This window comes from Agelaius phoeniceus, chromosome 20 (assembly GCF_051311805.1).
Source record: "Agelaius phoeniceus isolate bAgePho1 chromosome 20, bAgePho1.hap1, whole genome shotgun sequence".
Classification (NCBI taxonomy): domain Eukaryota; kingdom Metazoa; phylum Chordata; class Aves; order Passeriformes; family Icteridae; genus Agelaius; species Agelaius phoeniceus.
In genome coordinates, this window is record NC_135284.1 from 4834857 (window position 1) to 4858436 (window position 23580).

At 41.7% G+C, this 23580-nt stretch overlaps 1 protein-coding gene across 1 annotated transcript; it reads right to left on the reverse strand.

Moving 5' to 3' along the window:
• Positions 1 to 565: 565 nt before the first annotated feature.
• Positions 566 to 23575, reverse strand: RPA1 (replication protein A1). The gene is made up of 17 exons (XM_054646837.2): positions 23427 to 23575; positions 23063 to 23110; positions 22728 to 22806; positions 22100 to 22208; positions 21178 to 21266; positions 16541 to 16624; positions 15220 to 15352; positions 14142 to 14244; positions 12962 to 13030; positions 12629 to 12821; positions 11399 to 11538; positions 9644 to 9792; positions 8232 to 8364; positions 6772 to 6948; positions 5346 to 5453; positions 1949 to 2035; positions 566 to 1577 (listed from the first exon to the last, which is right to left on the reverse strand). Exons 1-17 carry the CDS (start codon positions 23457 to 23459, stop codon positions 1470 to 1472), a joined length of 1842 nt encoding a protein of 613 aa, XP_054502812.1. The 5' UTR covers positions 23460 to 23575; the 3' UTR covers positions 566 to 1469.
• Positions 23576 to 23580: the final 5 nt, after the last annotated feature.

The following is a 23580-nucleotide window of genomic DNA, read 5'->3' on the forward strand; positions in this document are numbered from 1 at the left end:
AAGACTTGAGATGACAAACAGGAAATCACAGGGAATAAAGGGCACCAACTGAATACACTAAGAAACTGTGCTCTACAGAGCAAAAGAAATAAATAAATCTCACTTCTGCCACCAGAGCCCCACTGCAGCATTGCCTGGATGCTTGGAGCTGTGCAGCAAATGCCAAGCTGTGAGCTGCAGCCAGGGAACACATAATTAATGTGATTAGGAGCACACAGAGCTAGCATGCTCTGCTGACTGAAAAGCCCAGTAGCATAATTACTGTTTTCTGTACTAGCTCTATGTCTGAACAAATCTCAAAGCCTGGTTAGTTTTAGACTGCTGTGTAAACGTCAATAAAAATCCCAGAAGTGCCAGCTCATCAGCATTCTCAGGCACAGAAATGGTGAAAATATCACTGCATTTCCATGCTGTTAACATCAGGCAAGGAAGTCTCCATTCTTCAGTCTAACCTTAGAGTTTGTAATAAGGTAACATCTCCCCCAAGTGAATGCTTATTATGAAAGCTAATTAATTGCTTTCCAGTAATGAGAAGTCTTTGGTGTTCAAAGAAAGCAAAATTCACTACACAGGAATTAAACAGTGTTTATTGAAACAAAGCACCCCCCACTTAAAGACCTTTTTCTGATTAACATCATTACAAACAAAACCAAAGAAACTCAACATACAAACATACAAAACATGTATAGGCAGGAACTGTGAGCAAAAAAAAAATCAGTCAGAAATCCATAGTATTAATTGAAGAGAAAACTAAAGCAATGCTTTGTAGTTGCCTGGATTTCCCTGGGGGATGGAGAGTCAATGCTTATCTGCCTTCCTCAGAAGAGACAATTTTGATTAATATCAGACCCATCTGACTCAGTCTATTAAACCCCGAAGGAAGGATATTCTTCAGATATAAGAGATATGTCTTTGATTAATAATTCTACCATATTGCCATTCCAAGCATTAACAACTGCATGGCACCTGTGGAAAGTGAAAGCCTTTGAATTCTATGGAAGGGAACTAACTTGTACTAATAGACCTGTTCTCTTTTGTCCAGATCTGAGAGCTCTATGACACTGCTCCTCCTGCCCTCTGCTGAACAAGTCAGAGTGTCAAGGTTGTCACTACTCCCTTGCAAAGAAGACAAAATGGTTATATAATTCAGCTTTACATATAGGAAGAGAGCAAAGTTACTTCAGACATTCTCAGTGGTTTGTCTAAAGACCTTGGCAATCTGTCTAGAGATTCCTCTTGAGCTCTGTCAGAGTTTAACAGACCACAACAGGCTACAAAGTGGTGGCCATCAGAGTGCACTCTTACCTCCCAGGGCACATCTCCAGAGAATTGCAAAAATTACTCAGCCCACTAGGCTGGGTGTAACTAAAGCCCAATTGTCACACACGAGGTGGGGGAAATGTCAATGTAACGTTATCTATTGAGCTTTTCCTGGAAATTCTAGGCTCAAGCAGCCAGCACTGGCCTCCTCATCCCAGCTGAGCATTTCTCCTGATGTTGGCAATCAACCTCTTGCTGTATTCTCTGTAGTTCACGGGTTTGACATCCAGTGCTGTGGCCTTAATACGAGACTCGTCCTGCAAGAGAAATTTTAGTATGTAAAAGAACATGAAGCACTCCAGGCATTTGGTTCCAACATCCTTCTGCCCCAGTAACTTACTGCTCATGCTATCTGGGTTAGCTGGGAGTGCCAACACGACCTCCCAGAGCTGGCATGTTGTTTCCATGTGAAACCAGCCACTCTTGATGAGCCTGAGAGGGAGCAGCAAGGATCCCTCATTCACTGCTCAAGATTGACAGTACTTGTGTGATCTTTGGAATCTTCTGTTCTCTGTGAGCAAGGGAAACCTCTCCCCACAAACATAAGAGGAGGAAGTCACCTCCTATGGAGACAAGCTGAGCTACAAAAGCCACAAGTTACATTATTTGCCTTTTGGGCAACACTTACATTGTAAGTCTCCAGTTTCACCCGGATCCTGAACTCGTAGGTGTTGAAGTTTGCATTCTGGAACACTTCTTCAAAAGCCTGCTCGTTCTGAGGGAAGGACAAAGACAGGGATCAGCTGCAGACACTCCAGGCTCCCACTGGTGCCATGAATTTTGAGAACAGCTCAGCTTTTGGGGAGGTTGGCAAAACACTGGAACTACCTGGCCCACACAGGCAGAGCTGAGCCTTCCATCATCACATTTTAGATGCCAAACCCTTAACTCAAAGATTTTTAAAATAAAGAGGCGACAACTTTTTAGCTGCTTAAACAAAGGAACATACAATTGCACTGAATCTGCAACCAGGTATAAGGAACAAAAATACTACAAATCTTCAGGAGCTGCCAAACTGGCTAATTCTGGTGTTGTGCTGTGATCACAAACACTGACAGAGTTAACTATTTCCTTATTAATTGCCTTATTAGGCCCTCTGGTTTTCTGCTTATCTATCAAAGCTGCATGTATCCTTCCCATCCTGACACAGGCCTATGTAAGAGAATGTTCTATAAAAAAACCAGATCCATGTTTTGGACGTGCTTTAATAACCATGAGAAGATTGTGTCATATTTATAACATAAGCTGCTTCTAATTACCATATGAACACTAAACATCATCATCATCATTTATAATAGACAATTTGTCAAAACAGTAGAAAAGGAGCAGGCAAGTCGTGGAGACTGTGAAAAAAAAAAGTTTATTTTTGTAAAAATATGAGTCGTAAAAACCTTTGCTGACATTCAAAAAAGATCCTGCATCTCCCTGATGATACTGACAAGTAATTATTAATGCATTTATCTACCAGATGCACTTGACTTGATCAGTCACTCCAGCAGCAGACAGAGCATCTGATCTGGAATTGAATCCACCCCAGTTCCACTCACATTCCAAGTGTTACATCTGCTGTTTTTCACTGTGTGCAGCACTATTTTACACTACACAGTGATTCTCCTAGGGTTTAGAAAAGCACAACAAATGGAGGTGAACAGGAGCAGCTAGGTTCACAGATTACAGAATTTAAGCATATCCCTCCTGAATATTAAAACCCCCTTCCTTTGGCCATCTTATGGATTAGAGGATAAGAAAACTCGCTTAATAAAGCATTTAGCTCCTCTCTGCAGCTCTGTCACAAACTGTGCTAACCATTAGTGAGTTGAAAATGCCCTCAGCATAGCAGTCACTGCTACCCCACATCAGCTCCTTTGGTATCTAACAAGCACAGGCAAGAGGCAGATGAAAAACCTTGCACATGTATCTGTGCTTAGCGTGGTCACAGGCTGTACATGAACTCCATCCATACTGTGAGCACTGAAAAGACTCCCACCAACTTCACAAGGCACTGCATCAGCTCTATCAGAGAAAAACCACTAAGAAAAGCTTACTGCAAATGCATCGAGGACCATTTTTAAAGGCTCATAAAAGTGTCAAATCAAAACCAATTTCTCCTGGAACACAAAGCATTCCTGCTCAAGGGCTCACTCCATATTATGTTCCATTTTCTATCCTCAGCCATTTCCATTAGGCAGCTCTTCAAAAGACATTACATGTTTGTACTGGTACATAGGATCTGCTGTCTCTCCTTCCCCACCCAGATCTCTTCAGCATTAAAAGCGACTAAGAAATTTTGTTTAAACTCTAGCAGAGATTAAGCATGGCTGAAATAAGAAAATATTGACAGGTTAAGAATGCCTGAAAATGGAAATGCAAAAGTGCAAGCACATCTAATTAGAATCCCCCCAGCTAGACATCTTCCTACAGAACAGAGGTGGCCAACCTTTGTAATGCCACAAAAACTCAGCATCCCACACCACAACCTTTGTACCCTTCACGTCTGACAGCCAGAGTGCAGAAAAATCTCCAAAAATCATTTCATATTACAGGAAAAATAGCCCTGCTTTGTAGAAACAGAGGTCTACAACAGTGTCTCAAGGCAACAGCCTCAACAATGCCTCCTGCTTCATTTCCCTCCCACAGCCAAGCAAGGGGTTAACCAACAACTGGGATATCTGTGGAGCCCTGGAATCAACCAGCCTTAGCCTGGGAGCACAGCAAGGCTCATATGCAATTCAAGAACTTATCATGCATTCCACATCATCATTTAAAAACAAAACAAAGCCACACAGTTTTTATACAGTACACAAGTTTAAAAAAAAAAATCAGGAAAATATTATTTTGGTTGGAAGAAAGACAAAGGCAGCAGAAAAGCACAGAGTGACAAAAGGGAAGATAATACTGCCTGTTAGTGTCTAATGACTTAAAACCTTAAAAATTGTTCTAATCTGCACAGAAAGATCAATTCAGCACCTCTGCCAATGACCCGTTTTACAAATTGTGGCTTTCGTGAGATTCTGATGAAATTTGGTGGGGGAATTCTGATGATATTTGGTGGGGGAAAAAAGAGCCTCCAAAAGTGGGCTCACACACATCAGTTCAAAAAGCCTCCTGCCTACTTAACCAAGATACATACAAAGTGTTCTAGAACTTTTTGATTTTGTAAACAAATTTTTGGAACACATTAGGGGTAATGTTGTCAGCACTCGTTGCTAAACTAGGTTTTTGGTTTGTTTTTTTTTTTTTGCAGATTCTTCCAATCTAGGTAGAATGATAAAACAGGCTGTGTTTTCAACAGGAGCCAACACTGTTAAAGATGTCAGTCCCCCAAAGGCTGTGGCACAACCCTGGAGTGAGTGAGCAGCTGCCTCTGCAGGTCCAGGTGATGAGGACAGGCTGATCTGCAGCTTTCAGCAGCCAAAAGAGCTCAGGGGGAGACAGACTGACTGTGGGAGCAAACTATGGGGGAAAGCAGGCAAATCTCTGTTCTTCAGGCAGATGGCCTGTGGAAAATAATCCTGAGGAGAGTAAACAAGTCCCTGCCAAGAACTTCAGGCTAGGGAGAAGCAATGATTTGTGAACTTGTAAAAGGTTTTGAAGGCCAACATCTGGAGGACAACCTTGGGCTGAGCTGAGCTGGCCTATCACCCAGAGAAAGGGCAAATCAAATCCTTGACAAATGAAACAGAATATCCTTTTCTTTCATATGGCATTATTTTATGTATTTTCAATGGTGTCAATTCCCACAGCAAGTACATGAACATGCCCCAATACCTTTGCCACATTTGCTGTACATTCACACACAAATATCAGACCATGCTCTCTGGTGGATCAGCACTGGTGCTCCACACAAACCTTGCATCTTTGCCAGAGCTGCCTTCAAAACATTACAAGAATATTTCCTTACCAGAAGGATCAAAAAAACCAAAAAAAACCCACGAAGAAATCTGAGGGCAGCCCAATAGAGGATGAATGAAACATAGTCCAACTTCAAGGCAAAGAGTAAAAATACAACAAGCTAATTGACTGACCTTTTCCTTCAGTTCTCCCAGGAAAGCTGCATTTTGGCCAAGAATGAATTCTGCTGTGTCTTGAAAACAAGTCACCCACTGATATTCCAGACAGTCTGCAATGGTCACCTAGAATACAACAACAAAACCCAAAAGGTTATTTCATCCAGTTGCCTTTTCCTCCAGAAAGAAGACAACACAAAAGAAAAAAAATATCTCAAAGCTATAGAGAGTTTTAAATTCCCAGTTAACTCTCAGAGCCTGACCTGTGTGTCCATTCAATCACTCTGGGTGGAAAGCAGTGGCTTCCTATCTTTTTTAAGCCCCACAGAATGTCCATAACTTAACACGAGTTAACTCTGGCAGTAGATTGAACCACAGGGAAAGGCCAACAAGATCATAGCAGGAAAACACTGATGGATGCTCAGCTGTGTCCTGCTGCCACTGAAGAGCCATGAGCAGGAATGGGTATCCCAGAACAAGAACCACCAAGGGGGACAGCAGCAACTCTGCAAACTGAATCCACTTTTCACATACCTGAGCACTTGAGCATAAATTCATGGAACATTATGTTACGTTACAAGGAAACTATCAAAACACTCAAAGATAGTTAAAAGTTAGAAGATCAATTAAAAGATTGGTTTAGTTAAAAGATCAATTTCCAGCCTCATATGCATTTCCTGGCTGCTTTGACAATTAGGAATGAGGAAATGGGAGGCACTGCTCTGAAGGCCTTGAGTGCACCCTTAGCATCCTCTTTATATTCTACAAGAATGACTCTGCTATGTAAAGCAGTTCATGTGTTCCTAGAAGTTATCTGATAAAAATTATTCAGAAGCAGTTTGTGTTTTAAGGAGGCTGCTTTTAGGGGTAGTTCCCTTCTCTCTGCATGCCCACCTGGCAGAGCATTTATAAAAAGCAGATACAACTCTAATTCATAATGTAAAAAAAAGGAGAAAGTTCAATGCCTATGGTGTAAGTGGGCATCACAATAATAATCCCCAGACAACTTTCTAAAGCAGACTCCATTAAAGCACGAGGCAGAACAATACCTACCAAAAAAAAACTGTACTAAATATAGGTAGCAGCTGTAAAAGTGCAATTACTGCTCTCCAGAAATGCCATTTTACTTCAGTTTATCTTCACTACTGAAGAGGCGGGGGCCATCTGTATTCTGCACTGCATAGTACACTTGGAAACCAGAACCAACTGAGCTAGCAGCAACTTTTTGGCAAACAGAAAAGCTTTTAATTGGAGCACTAAGAAAACAAACTGCTAATCAGCTCAATGAAACATCCCTCACTCAGGTAACAGCACACAAAGCAGCCCAACACCCTGTAACTCAGAGGCAGCACAGACAGACAAACAGCACCCTCAAAAGATTTCCCGCTTGGATTGTGCTGGGAACGTGGCAGGAAACGCCCTGAAATCTGATCCGGGTACTCACCAGGAGCATCAGGCGGTACTTGAAGTTGGGGAACTCGCGGTCGCACTTCTCGCAGCGGTAAAGTCCGTTCTGCTGGTCTATCACTTTCTTGTTGCAATCCTGAGAGGGACATGCCTGGTACATGCAGTTCTCTTTGCGCAGATGTACAATGGTGCCCACACAGCTAAAATAATCTGCCTGCGAGAGTGAATGTGCAACATTAGCCTCAAAATACTCAATGTTTTCCCCATTCTGAATTAACTACAAAAGCAAGGCAACCATACTTGGATATTTAGGATTAGGAAAGCTTAACAGCTATGGATTACTGGGAAACTGTAAATCAACCCCTCTGTTGCAATAATTTTTAGGCTTCCATTATGTTAATAAAGCCCCTACAGCAAGATTATTTTGTGTTTCCATTGCAGGAAACTCCAATTGCTAGGTCTTCTTTAGATAAAGCATATTTGATTCTCCATTGTGTCTGTTCAAATCTGCACTTTTTCACAGGATTAAGATTCTGCACTTTCCTACGCTTCTTTCAGGAACCAATACAAAAAACAGAAAGCCTATTGTGTAGTGTTACAGATAAGCATTTGATTAAACTATAGCCTACAGAACAAAATACCCACTCACCACACTAAAATAATCATCATAATGGTTTAAGACCACGGTCAAGTCTTTCAGCAGAAAAATAGAGGTTGCTCAAGAAACATGGGCAAAAAAATGTCACAGAAAATAGCTGAATTTCAGGTAAAGTGAAAGTGTTCAGAGCCAGGCTGGATGGGACCCTGAGCAACCTATCTAAGGGGTGGCATCCCTGCCCATGATAAGGGGTTTGGAAAGAGGTGATCTTTAAGGTCCCTTCCAACCCAAACCATCCTATGATTTTAAAGGTTTTTTTCATGGATAGAAGTTCTTGTATATTCCAAACAGCTTAGCACTTAGGTCTGAGACAGAAAAAAAATCACCAAAAAAACAAAAAAAAAACCCCCACAAAACAAAACAAACAACAACAAAAAAATTGAAACAAAATAAAACCCAAAAAAAACCCACAACAAAAAACAATAAACCAGCATAAGCCTAGAGAGGTTTCTGGAATGAAAAGCCAAGGACCTGGGGTTTATTACCAGCTTTTCTATTGACCAAGTGTGCACCCTTGAAAACCACTTCCTCCTAATGCACCTGTTTCTCCTAGAACACTCTGTGCTGCTGCTTTGAACATCTTTGGGGTAAAAACATCCTCCCTTCCCTTACACGAGGCTTAGAATTCTCTTGCAAACAAAGTATCAGGTTGCAACATCAGCAACAAGCTTGGATTTATTTGAAAAACAATAATATTAATTAATAGCATAAATTGCAAGACAGTAAACACCTACTGCTCAACACTTTAGACTGCTTCAATAAGAAGAATACCTGCACAAAGCCTCGCTTTTTATTTTCTCCCCAATACACAAAGCTTGCACTGAGTGGCCATGCCTTACCTTATCTCCTTGTCCCAAGTTCTCAGATTTGGCTTCAAACAAAGTTTTCCAATTGGTATTTGCTCCAGCTGCTGGCCCGCCCCTCACATCAGAGATGGAGGCACATTCCAGAAGCTGCCCCTCGGAGTCAAACCTGCAACCACAGAGATGCACTTCTATTTTTGGAGAGCAGACCACACAGACTTATCAAAAGCTTACGTTTATTTTCATGTGCTCGATACATGAGGGATTTTTTATCAATGATTGCAAAGGAAACAATTACAGTAATATGTGTATATTGCAAACAAAAATAGCATTTCAGAATAAGTTAATAGTCTGACTTAATTAGCACAGTATTTTATAAACCCACAAAAGGAGGACAGCTTTGTTCTATATAACTGCAATTTGTTTGCCAGCTAGTGGTCAAACCACGCACTGCACACTTCTTAGAGGCTGGCAGATAACAAGATTTAAGGGCATCAAGATATTTCCATAATTAAAATTAAATTACATGGTACCATTATCTTCGCAGCAGCTTCGAAAGGAAAAGCAAATAGCATTGAAAAGATTATGCTTCCTCTGTTAAAATCAGAAAGCACAGCTCTTCAGCAAAAGGTTGCACTGCATTCCCGTTGTGATGGGCTTTGTGATTTCACAAACACACCAACGAGGCTCCAAGATTGAGCTTAATTAAAGCGTGACAGTAATAGCTCAGACCCACAATCAATTTTATCTCCAACGAGCCTCTGAAGTATGGGAGAGCTCAATGACAAATGGAGGATGCCATTTATTTCATCCACATTTGGGTGATGTAACTGGAATCTGAAGACTCGGGATTCACAAGTCTGATGCTGTTGGCACTTAACCCTCTTCACACACACACACACACACACACACCACATTCATACTTAAAACAGACAATTTAACAGCTACTTGCAGGAGAAGCAACAATGAAATCGCTTTGTTTTGCTGACAATAAAAGAGTTATTTTGCTATCTGAAAAATATCTGGCAAGAACTAGACACCAAGAGATGTCAAACAGCCCCTCCACACTAACTGAGTGTGTATCAGATTCCACACAATGGAAAAGCCTGTGGAAAAAAAATACCATTCTCTCAGATCAAGCCTCAGAAAGTAGAGCTGGTCAAGCCTGATTTCATGCTGCCTTCCAAGGCTTTGGGTCAGCATGCACTAGCCCGATTTCAATTTTTCAAGGTCTGTCATGGAATTAAAAGTTTTTTGAATTGAACAACTTAAGAAGGACAGCCTTCCAGGCTCTAGGGCTTGCAAGCCAGAGAAGCCTATGCAGCTCTGGAAGCCATAGCCTCTGACACCTTCCCTCAGTGCTACACACACTGCTCAAGTACAGAGAAACAAAATAAAACAAATACTCCGCAGGAGGTTGAAACAAAGCGACATAAACACATTCCTACCATCCTCGGAGCTTGAAAGCCTCTGGGCTATCAGGGTTGATGACAACTGTGCTGGAGGACAGGACAGACAGGCTTCTGCCACCAAAGTCAGAGACACGGGCTCCTTTGATGGCAATCACAGGTTGTCTGGAACCATCAAACTGTTCGGCCTGCATGTGTGAAAAACCAGAGAGCAGCAGCAGCAGCACGTTACAGGAAAGGCACTGAACTTGTGGTCATAATTCACAGATCATGACAAGAGACCAGACCTGAATCAAACTGCCCCACTGTTTCTAAAAGGTAAGGGTTTGAATGGTGTCATTAGGAGTTTAAGCAAAGGTAGGTGACAATTTTCTGTGCAATCCTAACACCCTGTTTCCTGGGGAACCAGAGAATCCTTAAATCACACCACGGGTTTGTTAGAAAGGACTGGTCCCTTCTGTCAGCAGCTTTACAGCAGGATTTTAGGAAGGGAGATGTGTTGTGGGAATGCAAACAAAATTAATTGTTCATATCAGACTCCTCAGGAGATGAAACAACTCACTCAGCTTCACTGAGCCAATCATGTCCATCTTACTACCACTTACACAAAAGTGCAGCTATGCTGACCAAACATTTTTACTCAATTTTCCATCTTGTGTTTTTTATGCCATAAAGCTGCTCTAATGCTGTTCAACTGCCATCACCTGAGTAGTCTGACACTAACAAAGAACCTCATGGCATGAGAGAGGGTTTGAAAGGTATAGATTTTATGGACCCCACACCACTCAGCAAGCAAGGGGAGGACCATGTACTTGAAGATAACAAATGAGCTGGAGCTGCAGCAGTACTTACTGTACCCATGAGATGCAAAAAGAACAGAAAACACATCCCAGCAGTCATGGCAGTGACTGCTGTAAAGGACATGCAGATTCTGACCCTAACTGTGCCAGCTGCAAGCCATACAGCACTCCCCCTCAATGCTTATTGATATTTCTATTCTACAAGCAAGCAAACAGATTTAACTTTGCAAAATGCAGACCCTGATCTCTGCTGGAAGAGTTATGCCAGGAATTGTATACCAGTAGTCTCTCCTATTATAACCTAGTTCAATCTTAAGGCTTTGCAATACTGAACTTCAGTTTACTTCATCTGTATCAGCAGATGGTTAATGGTGTTTAGGTACCTACAGTATCAGTGCACTTGATCATTTAGCCATAAAGCATCACTGTAAAGCTGGCAGGATCACACCCATTTTATAGACTGCCACATAAATCCCTAAGTATCTATAACAACAGTGGAAAACAAAGTAGCCTGTTAAAAAGATAAGGAAAGAGTTTACTGCCACTGTTCAAACTTTCACTTCCAAGGCTCTGATGCTTTAAACTCCCAGTCTGAGACAGAGCCTCTCCACCTGCTCATTAGGGGTAATATGTATCTCACCCTACAAATAAAATTTGTCTTATTTGAGACAGCCATAGCCACCAGGCTTTTCCATCATCAAACTGCAGCTCACACCCTTTCCTAAAGCAGGAGCCCATTACTTTCAGTATTTTGGCTTGAGACATAATGTCTGCAGTTGTTCAGAACACATTAGTCAGATCATGTCAGCAGTTTGTCAGGGAAAGGTTAAGAACATCACACCTGAATGCAAGCAGACAGTCTTTCACCTTCTCTCGGCCCCTGATCCTTGGACACCCAGGACTGTGGCAGTGCTGTGCCCATCTCAGGTGACAACAGCCCTTCCTAGCCTTACACCAAGGAAGGTTTGTTAAGAGCAGGTAAGAGAGCACATACCTCATTTCCCCACAGTGTAGCTGTCACCAGTTTCCCTGATGTATCCATCAGATGCACGTTCCTCTTTGAAACCTCCCTATTGTTAGCTTTCACTGTAATTTTAGTGACATCTTCGTAGCTCTTGCAAATTCCAATTACATCTGAGAAACAGTTACAATTTAGAGTTACTCAAGGGTCACAATTGGAGAACACAAGATCACAAGAGAAGAATTCAAACCTACTGTCAGATTTTTACCTTGTATCCCAGCTCCCTATTGAAATGAAATCTGATATGGAAATTAAGTGTATTATGGTAGGAATGTTCCACTACAGAACTCTTCAGTGCTTTAATTTTGTTGACGCAGTCATTAAGATATTCATGAATGCAAGCCTCACCACATTAGAGAGATCAAGGCATTGTACTATCTTCTCCCATCACATTCTGTCAAAGGACTTCAGTCCTGCTCATGTAACACACTTGATGTTAAAGCACAAGCAAGAGCCTTCAGAGTGACTGTAACACAATGAAACAACTGGCTCGTGCCTCCGCCTAACTCTGCAATTACAAGCTGCAACTTCAACAAGTCTGCATGCTCAGGTGGTAAGAGCTAAAGCAATCCCCTGTGCAGTCCCTAAAAATACACCACTTTTAATATTACCCATCTACCTTTAAAATCCCCAGCTGAATGTCTCTGAATCACAGGCATCTTGTGCCTCTGAAACCTGAGAACCCTCGCCCCCACCCAAGCCTCTGATTTTTTCCGGAGTACTCTGCCCAATGAATTACAGAAAAACAAACCTCCAATACTTCATAAAGCAAGCCAAAACAGTCATGCAACTTGGACTTGGATGCAATGAATTATGCCAAAATCACTACAGAGATAATTAGATAGTGAAAGAAAGCAAGACCACAGAAGGTATGAAATGCACACATGCTGAGCAAGGGCATTTTTTCTTTCAGCCTTTTTCTGTGGAAAACAGCGATCACAGTACAATAAACAACTATCACCTACTGTCTTCAGTTTGAAGCACAAGTTTGAAGAATAATTGTTATATATTGTTAGAAAACAGGCAAAATCATCTTAACAGGAAAATTGCCTGAGGAATTTTTAATGGCAACCATCACTGGATGACTTCAATTAAGAGATCACAACACTCGAAGCATCCTATGCTCACTACCTGCCCAGAATTCAGGACACAAAAATCAAACTTCAAAGCTTTAAAATTTGCCATTTTTCTACTTTGACTGACCAACAATCGAGTCTTTGGGCGTGTTCTCCAAGTCAGAGATGGATACAAAATCAAACTGAACAGATGGAAGATGCTGGGCATCATCACAGGGCACAACTGAAGTCTCATTAGTGAATGTAATCTCATAGTCATTCTTAACAGCTGTATATTGCTTGTTAGCAGTCTTCAAATTGCCTTTGGTAAAATAATATACCTACAGGAGAAAGCAATGAAACAGGGGGTATTATCAGTAGTCAGGGAAAATAGATTGTGTTCACCTTTAAAAATCCTTGCTAGGCTCAAGTTCCTCTTTTCCAGCTCCTGTCAGTCTAAGAAAGCACAAAGCTACCATACCTTGTTCAATTCAATGAGTGGAAAGAACTTGTCTGCTTGATCGTTGAATGCAGTAGCTCTAATCTCACCCTGCAGGAAAATAGGGGAGCTGGTCAGAAGTGAAATTTGGCATGGAAAAAGATTAAAAAAAAAATTAAAAATCTTTGCAATGTTAAGTGGTAGCAGTCCTGCAGAGACAGTGGGGTCTGCCAGGGTAGCTCCAGGCGTGTGAGAAACAAACAATATTCTCTTCACATCTGTAGTTAGAGCTAAAATGACATATTCTACACCTGACAATCAAACCTCATATTCAAGTCTCATTAGTACATCTACAGCTTCAGAATAAAATGCATAAGAACTGCATCCATCATAGAGACACCTCTGAAAATGCCAGTAAAACTGGCAGTGATGAAATAAAATTCAAATACACCCCACAGCTCCACAAGTTAGCACACAGTATATTGTGATGGCTCCCACTCAGATATGTCTATAAGTAAGAATTAATAACAATTATACCCTCACTAGATACAAACACCGTTTAAAAAAAAAAAAAGGAATATAGACACTATGCAGAGAAAACAAATGCCTGGTGACAACATGTTACATTATTAACCTCACATTTTACACTCAATATAATCTAGCAGAATCTTGTTTGTTTTCACGACAGAAGGCTGTAATTTGATAAGAGGCTTGACAAACTGCAAGTTCAGTTAGATTAGCCAGATACCATTCCCCAAACAAACCACAAAGGAAATTTCTCAGTGTTACAATAATTTGTACTCCAATTTCCTCATGAAAATTGAAAGCTTGTAACTTGGAGGTAACGCTCCTCTCACTCCCTGTTTTGTAAGGTGTAGCTCAGCCAGGAGGAGATGTCACTCTCAATCTACAGGAAACCACCACAACCCTCAGTATTAGGTTGTCAGTTTGCATAAACAACTCTATTTTGAAGCTGCAAAAATCCAGTCACACACTATAGACTTTGATGAAAAATAATCAGCAATGCTGCACATTTAAGACTTCATTCTGGATAAAAACTGGCACGTTGATGTGCAACTTAATGAATGCAGGGATACAAGTTTCAGTTGTAATAAAAAAAATCATTTCCGAAAAATGCACTTTATTTCCTCTATTCTGTCTTTATGAAAGGTTCATCAGCATCTGGCATTACATTATCTTTGTCTCAACATATGACACTTACACTTTCATCAACCAGCTCTATGGAAAAGAGCTTTCCTTCCCCACGAGAGTTGCTCCACGTGCGGATCTGACCTTTTTGGGTAACACGAGCGCAAATGGTCCACCTGAAATCATCCAAGAAATCACTGCTCTGCATCCCTTTGCATCTTTTTAAAGAAGAGATTGACTTGGCAAACCTTTGGAACTGGAATGTGACTATTTAAAAGCCAGAATCTTCCCACTGCACCTCGGCAACTCTTTGCTTTCTGTTTTAATGGCCTAGACCATTAAAGACAGAAAGTTGTAGGGAAGGCAACAAAGCAGCCATAAAACATCCAGTATGATAATAATAGTGAACAATCCTTCTGCACAGAAGCAGGCCTCAAATCTTTTACTCTTCTAGGGTACATTTCTCACACAGCAGTTTGCCTGCTCTGAAAAGCCACGCCAGAACTCAAGAGCTCAATTATAGGATTCGCATTTAACTTGGGTAATCAAATCAGTTTGCATAACTTAAAAATGTCATTCACTAAATAATTACATCCTCATGCTTTTCAACAGCTCAGTAGCTGAAGTGAATAGCTTACTGAGCTGTTTTGTCATTAAGTTACCAAAAAGAAGGTTGCTTTAGGAAAAAAAAAAACCCAGACAAGTCAATCGATTTTCAACTAAAATATTAAAAACCTATCAAGCTCAGCAGGGCAGCTGCACCAAGACAATGGCAAGGCAAATCTCAGATTGTTAAGAGTGTTGATGCAATTTAAAAAGATAAAAAAAAAAAAGAAAGAAAACAACACCCTTCTCCACAGGAAAAAATATCAGAAAACAAAACTCTAAACAAAAACCCAAAACAACAAGAAGAAAACAAAACCCCATAAAAACAAAACAAAGCCCACCAGTGTTTCTGTGGAAGGTTTTCTGCTTGTTTCTCTGGGTGGTTTTGTGGTTGCTGTTGGGTTGGTTTGTTTGAACTTAACCAATAAAATCCAAAGAACTCAATGAATTATTTGACAGAGACTCACACACAGAAAATCAAAACAAAACTATTGTTCCTCCATGCCTGTGAGATGAACAAGGCCTGGCAAACCACAAGGACTCACTTGGACTGGTATGGATTCAAGCTGGCAATGGGCACCACTTTGATCTGAGACCCCCCAGGTGTCTTCAGGGCACTGGGAGCACTCGCTTTTCCAAACTGGTTGGAGGGAGCGTGGTACTTGGGAGCAGCAGGACCTTCCAAAAACCACAACAGAGCAGAGAGGAATTCAGCCTCACACACAAAAATCAGGTTAAAACCAACTCAGGGTGCAGAACTTCCCCACCATAGCATGGGGAGGGAACACCCTGTGCCATGTGGGCACCACAGAGGGGCTTGGGGCTTCTTGCATCATTTCTGCTCTTGGTCACAAGTGTTTTCTAGGCTGCAAAATGCTGCAGAAGAAACACTCTCAGACCTTTTGGAGTGCTTGCACTTATGTGGAGATGTGTCCAGAGTCAACCACTTGAACAGAGTTTAAGTGGCAAACAACTGTTTTGCAGTAAATCCTCTAAAATAACAGAATTACAGGGTGGTTTGGGTTGGAAGGGACTCATTCCAAACCCCTGCCAAGGACAGGGACACCTTCCACAAACAACCTTACCCAGAACCACATCCAACCCAGCCTTGAACACTGGGAAGTGTTAGAACAAGACACCACTTGGGGGAACAACTAAGGAAAAACAACCCACAAACAGCTTTTTAACATAAAATGATACTGCTAATTCTAACCTCAAACTTGTCAATGTATATGCAAAAAAACTCTTGTGATCGGCTTTAAGCAAGGAAGGAGAAGCTTGTTTTCTGCTGCAAGCTTCTAAGCAAATGTCAAAATTTTACTATTTAAAAATCCTTTCTAAACACAGGGGTAAAGAATACAGACAAGTTAAAGCAGCACCAAGAATTAGGATTGACAACTTTTTAGCTAAAAAAAAAAAAAGTCTACAGGCTGACATTTAAATTGACTGCATCTTCCAGTATCTCACAGAAATCTTGATCAAAAAACCACGTTTCTTGATGTACTATCAAATAATTTCAGTGTATTGCCTAAAATGCTTGGCCTCCATCTCAGCACTGGTAACACACACAGTTGGTGGCCAGCTCCAAACTGCAGCCTAATTTGGGTGTCCACAGAGCACTGTTTCAAGAGTGTAAACTGAATAAAGTTGGGTTGTTTGGGATTTTTTCCCTTAGAGAAGAAAAGGGACAAATTTTCCCCTCTTTTATAACCAGTTCTCTTGAGAGAATTCACCTTGTCGAGCTATGGGCTCCTCCTCAATGGAGAGTGTCTTATGCAACACCACTAAAGAAAGGATTTTATTCAAACTGAAGCTGTAGCTCCTCACTGATCACATACCAGAATTCCTGCCCAGGATGACTCTTACCTGCTCCAGACAAATTGCCATTTTGCTGCTGTGGTTTGCTGGCTGCTGGGTTTCCTGCTGGAGCTGCAGAACGTTGCCCTTGTCCTGGTAATTAAAATGGAAAGAGACCATAGAGTAGGGAGCACATTAAATAAAAGTAATCTTTTAGGAAATTAGACTTGCATGCCAAAAAAAAAAAAAATTAAATAATTAAGCCCACAGAGACCATGCTAAACTCCAGGTATTTAAGACATAGGAGCAGCCAGGTATCTGTTGAACACTACCATGAAGGAATTCCAGTCAGATCTCTTTCCTCAAGCAACTGCTTTCTACTTGGAAAGAACTCAGGGCTGATGGTGATTTAAAAGGACAGCCCTGAAGTAATCCTGACAACTTTTCAGTGTTTATCAGCTGCTATTGCTCTGACAGGTAGTTTCTGCTCCTACCTAAGAGCTATGATAAAAAAACTGTAGAGAATTCTGTCTCATCACTCAGAAAGGGCCAAAAATCCACTGGGTAAAGTCAAATCTGAAGTTAACCCAAGACAAAGAAAACACCTGCTGCATTTCATTTCTGAAATATGAAGATGTTTAATGTAGGGGTGATGGAGCCATCACTTCAGAATTCACCAGGGCCCCTCCTGGCACACAGCAGTAAATTGCTTAGAGACCAAAGTGATGCCATAGTAAGAAGTGTCCATTTTTTTAGATTTCAGGACTTTTACCTGCTCTAAATTAATGATAAATTACAAGGCAAAGAGCAGACAGGCATATCTAAAGTAAAAGTCCATTAAAAGACTAATCTACCATTCAAAAATTTGAATTCCTTTACAATGTAATTTGCCTCAAGATGAGAGGATATCCTACCTTTTTGTCCTTTTGGACACAACTAATCCTTAAGGTCTTGATTTACAGGGAGACCTAGGCCTGAGCAGGCAAAAACCCCCATGATATGGGATGTGAGGAGGAAGATGCTCAGAGAAAGTGAAAAAGGTCAGACCAAGCCTGGAGAGCACCACAGGGAACAAAAGCAGAGAATCCCAGGACAGAGGGATGGCACCAAACTACAGGAAAGGAGCAGAAGCAACACAAGGAGATCCCAGTGAGGTGTTGCCTGATGTGATGGAGTCTCCAGAGGTAACCCTCTGGTTATTTTTAATCCAAAATCCAGGTCCTTGCACCAACCCCAATCTCTAAGTTGCCGCAGTAGAGTCACATCGGTGAACTGGTGACAGTCTCCCTGGCAACAGCGTGACGTCAAACTGCAAAATGTGTATTTACTGCAGGTTCCACTAGATGGAGGAGCCAGGTCTCCCCCTTGCTCCATGGCCTCAGGTGCTCAGAGGGTCAGCACTCCACACCCAAATTCATTTTGTGCAAGGGAAGGTGGAAAAAAACCCAACAAGACGCATTAAGAGAAAAATATGTCTGGTCAGGGGAGGAATATTCAGGAAGAACAGAATGTGGGTATGAAGCAGCAAGAGGTTTCCTTATTGCTTTTGTTCCAAATATGTTTCTTTCTGTAGGAATTTGTGATTTAAAAAAAAAAAAACTCCACTGAAAACCAAACCAAAGACCACCACATCCATTGGAACACGTGTGCGTTATGAAACACAAATTCACATTTTAATGGCTGCCTACCCACAGCCGAGTGTTTCTCAACAGAGTAAGAATAAATTCACACATCTGTGCATGTGTTCAAATACAGAAGTAGCAGAAATATCTCTCCAATTTTCTCGCTTGCAGAGCCTAGGGACTCCTAAACTGTGATTTTTGGTGGCTGGTGGCCTACAGATCACTTAAAGTGCTCAGAAAACCGAGGAGGCTGCCTGGTTTTTGCTGTTCGTTTTTATTAGCAGGAGGTGAAAAAAGCAGCTGAAATACCTGCTCACATTTCTGCTGTGTGTGGTAGATTAGGTAAACCCAAGACCTTTGCCTGCAGCTGCCCCACAGCCCACTCAAAGGCAATAACTGTGTAACAGGAACCCTCAGCTTCCAATAATTTGTCACCATGAGGTCTTGCCACAGTGCCATGACACAAGACCTGCCCCAGAACTGAGCAGCAGGGAAGGGAGAGAAGGGGAAAAAATGCACTTTGGAACAACACACCCCTAAATCACAGCAGTGGGAAGGGCAAGAGTAAAGAATTCGAGTGAATGTGCAAGTACATAAACATCTCAACATGGAAAGATTAATGACAGAAGTTAAACGTAAGTAGCAAGTCAGTGTCAAAGTGAAAAGGAAGTCCAGCATCAGAGTAATTTGAATGAGATTAACGACAGTAATAACACAACCATCCAGTCTTCAACAAGAACTAAACTGCTCAGTCTTAATTTTCAATACTATTATGAGAGGCTGCCTGAAAAGTTTTTATGATTTGTAATAAGAAGATCGTGTCTCCAGCTTCCTTGTTAGGCAGATTAACCACCTACTGCTCCCATGTAAAGTGGCCAAAAGCCAGCTTCTCACCCCCCTGGGTCCCACTGTGCTATTACAGCCTGAGAAAGAATATTCCTTAATCCTAGGTCTGGCAGTCTGAGATCTGTATTTCAGGGAAAACCAGAAGTAGGGCTAAAATATACATTTTTTTAAATACCAGAACTTTTTTTTTAACAGAAACCATGAAGTACATTTAAGATGCTCATTTTGCATTAGCTGAGTGTCCCTCAAAAATACAATTTCTTAATATATACAGGAACTTAGAGAATGTGCAATTTGAAATACACACCTCTGCCATTTCATCAAGGCCTTCATGACAAATCTTGCAGCTTGCAGAGCAGCAAGGCTGGGTTAAGCTTACCTAATCTAAACTATTACTATCTTCTGTATCAGAAACTTTATTTAGCATCAAATAAAAGGGTATGAAGTCGTCAGAATAAGATCAGTGTTAAAATGAAATACACATCACATCTTTTTTGGCATCTTTTACCTAGTGCAAGCCCACACATATTATGACCACAGACCTGTAACATCTCCAAAAGAGTTTAGATTTGAAACCTTCACTGCCGAGTATTTTTGTAAGTCCAAATGAAGAACACAACTTTGATCAAAGTAATGGTAATTTTACCAGAATTTATAGTTAAAGGTATATTTTCAGCTCGATTCTGTCAGATACCACGTTCTCAGTGGTTTCTAAGCAACAATATAACTGAAAAACACTATAGTTCACAAGCTCTTGTATCACATAAGCAGGGAAATGGGAGAAAGGCACAAAACAGTCTGCTCAGTAGCTATTCTGAAAGTCTTGGTCTCTACAGCAACTGTGGGATTAAACCATAAAATCTGAGATGTCAACACATTTTTTAAACAGCAATTAGCTAAGTAACTATCAAAGGAACAAAGGATTCTTTAGGCTCATTTAACATACGCCCCTCTTAATTCCCTTGGAAAAAGTTAATGAAGAAAGATGTCTTTGCCTTTGCAACAGAATAGATTTTTAACCAGAAGAGCAATGTACCTACCACCACTGTTTGTCCCAACTGTTCTACAGAAAACTCTTGCCACTAATGTGTGGTCCCTTAGTAATAAAAATATATTAGTCCACTTCTCTCAGGATAAAAAAAAAATATCTTCAGGAAGAGCTGTTTGCTATTAAATTCCAGCCATTATCTGTGTATACATCACTGACAGAGCTGTTCAAATATTTTCTTTAAGTGCTTATTATTCTCTCTCCTTTTTAAAAGATCAGAATTGGAAGAGCAGAACAGACTTTTCAACATTCTCAGAGGGAAAAATGTTTTAATTTAAAAAACCATTTGCATGAGAACTGCAAGCTCAGCACACAAAAGTGAAGAACACAGTTATTTATGCAACATAACAGGTCCAAAGAGATTCATGGCAGGTCAGATTAAGGTCCACCCAGTGCCTCAATCCTTTTTCAGCTGGGCATGGTAGCAATGGGTGCTTAGGGAATTCTGTGCTCTCCTTGTTTTCATACCAGTCTCTCGTCTATGTACTTGGAACAATCTAGGTTTTAATGCTTCCTGCACCTAACATTCATGCAGAGGATGTATTGTTATGTTTAACAGCCTTTAATGGATTTCTCTTTCACATCTAATTGCTTTTTGAACTTGTGCCAATTTTTGGCACCTACCTCCACAAGTTTCATCATTTAACTGTGCAGTTTAGGGGTGTGGTGCAGCCTTTGTTTTACAACCACTGCCTGACAACACAAGAGCTAAAGAGCATCAAAGGAACATAGAAAAGAGAGAGAGAGATTCATCATTCTTTATTCATCCCCTCTATGCCATCTTAGACTTTTACAGATCATTATTCCATCTTCCTCCTCCTGTTTCTTTCCAGACAGGAGAAATTAGAATCTATTTGATTACTCATTATGAGGAGACATAAAATCGCTTCCGTTTACTTACTGGAACTCGAGGTAGAGACCACTCACTACAATAAAAACCTGTCAAGGTTGTAAGGGATGGATGCTCCAAACACCATGGAGAGACTCAAGCTTCAGCCATGGTGCAGAGTGTATTAAAACAGGAACACACCCCAGTTTGTGTGACACAAACAAAAAGTATTTTCAAGATCTGGACTTCCTCATTCCAGGCATAAAAAAAATCTGAACGTATCTGCCTGCTTTTTTCACGTGAAAGAGAGAAGCTGAAAGGCTCTGAGGTGACAGAAAAGTATTTACTTACAGCTACTCACCCTCATTGTATGGCTGGGGATTGCCTATAGGCCCACCAACCTGATCAGCAGTTTGCAGGACATTCACATCCATCAGGATCACCACTCTCCTGCAACACAGAACAGACAGCAAACAAAGACTGGCACCCCCTCTGCAACTCCCATCTCTGGATATCCTCTGCAGCAGGTGACAAAGCCAAGCATTAAGATGCTGATTCTTTGGATGAAGGATCTGGGAGACAAAAGCTTTCCACTGTCAACTAAGCCCCCTCTTGAGGGACAAGTAAGCTTGAAACAATATCAAGGACACTTCATATCACTGCATCAAGGACAGGCCTGAACAGGCACCAAAAATAGCTTGGGAAACCATTGTGTTTTAGAAGTAGCTAAACCATATCAGATTTTTATTCCCTGCTTCAAAAGTTGTTGTCTTCTCCCCAGAAAAAAAAGAATAGAAACCTCAGTTCATACCCTGCTAGACATATACACAGTTTTTCTGTTATAGTTTCACCTGGATCCCTTCTAATTTTGCAATATCCCACCCCCTCAAATTTTCCTCCTATCCTATTTCCTCAAATTTTAAGAAAAGACCAGATTCCACATCACCTAAGTAACAAGATACCTTTATTGTTTCCTTCCAACAGCAGATAATTTTAAGGAAGCTTTGTGCAAGTATTTGGAGTATTCCAGCTAGAGTTGGAGTACTGCAATTGGAAATTTTATATTACTAAATCACTGTACCAGATATCTGATCCCACCAGAGTCACATTCTGCAATTTATTTCTTCTATGACTGGTGCTGTGGACTTTCCCCCTCACACCCTAAAGCCTGAGTACTGTCAGATAATCCCAACCAAAAGCACTTGGCCTCTGCTTAGTCACAAAGCACAGAGCCCCCACAGCTGCCTTTCTGTAGGGCTGAAATTAAAGATTATCACAAATACCTTCCATCTTTCAGGCTGTTGACAATGAATCTGTTAACCTGGCAAACACATCGAGCTGACAAGCGTTCCTCTTCCACCAGGGAGTTCAGCTGTGTTGCCAACATGAATGCTGCAGGAGCAGAAGGAAAATATTGAAACAATTCACAATGCCAGCCTTAAAAGGGGCTGCCACACCTTTTCCAGCCAGTCAAGTATTACACTGGATCTCCAACTTGACAATGAAAACAGTGCAACTGCTAAGAAGTCACCAAAACTGACTATAAACTATGCTGTATTTATTCCCCACAGTTCAGAGTACAGTGATAGCTAGAATGATTAGTACATCAAAAAACTAAGAGGAAGATTAAGCTAAATTACTTTTAAATCCATGTTACATGTACAGGTTTCTTTATTTTCATTATATCCTGCAGCAAGTTGATTGCTCATATTTCACAAAGTTCCAAAAGTCAAAGATTTCACCTAAATGCCAAAATGCAGTTGCATACTTCAGAGTCTGTGGCCCAGTGAAAAAACACATTCTCCTTCAATATTTATTTCAGCACTTTGCATCCAGTCATCAGACCAGGAATTTCATCACCCTTAGCATCTCCACACTTAGAAAAACCTCACTGCAGCTTGTCATACTCACAGGAGAGGGTGTTCACCCCATCACTCATCAGCACTCGGTAACGTGGGGGCCCAGTTCCTGTGGCAATAGCCCGTGTATTCTGCAGGAGGAAAAAAAAACCCAGGCTGTCAGTTGACACTCGTTCAGAAACTTCTCAAAACCAGAAATTGACATTAACAACAAGTGACTTATCTACTCGTCTTTTTGAACACTACTATCAACGGCACAGCCCAAGTCATGTAAAACAAATTAAGAGAACTAAAAGTAGAGCAATCTTGCTCGGCTTCTCTGCAGAGGAAAGTCTGGCTGCACTCAGGACCCCAGAGACAGCCACCGAGGGAAGGGACAATACTCACGATGACTTGCAGCACGGGCTTGGAGACCTCCTCCCCTTGCATTATGGCCTGCAGAAACGAAAGAGACGCTCAGAAAACGTTACCGGAACGCCTCGCCACCCACAGGGACCGATCTAGAATCAACGAGCTCGGATGTCTGAGCCCATCGGGCCAACCTAAGAAGGGCTGCAGCCAAGGAGCTGAGGAGGAACTGCCGTGGAAGAGCCAGAGACGCGGGAGCGGCCAGGACAACCCCCCGGGACCAGGCCCCGCTCCGGGCCTGCTTCTCCCCTCGGGACCGGGCCGGACCCGGTGCCCAGGCCCGGCTTTCACCTCCCACCCTGACAACGACCAGATCCATGCCAGCCCATCCCGAGCCGCTCACCGCGATGGCCCCCTCGCTCAGCCGCACGCTCATGGTGCCGTGTCCGCCGCTGCCGCCAAATCCTCCCGCCGCTGCCGCCAAATCCTCCCGCCGCCGCTGCCGCCACCGCCTCCTTCCGGCGCCGCTTCACGCCACGCCGGGCGTGCCCCGCCAG

Bases quoted from the DNA above. Each gene is read 5' to 3' on its own strand.
- RPA1 (XM_054646837.2), bottom strand. From the start codon at position 23,459: ATGAGCGTGCGGCTGAGCGAGGGGGCCATCGCG. The intron at 15,353-16,540 runs GTAAGAGTCATC...GGTTTTTGGAAG, and splicing joins TGGCAATTTGTCTGGAGCAG to GTCCTGCTGCTCCCAAGTAC. The intron at 5,454-6,771 runs GTGAGTACCCGG...GTTGTATTCTAG, and splicing joins AGTACCGCCTGATGCTCCTG to GTGACCATTGCAGACTGTCT.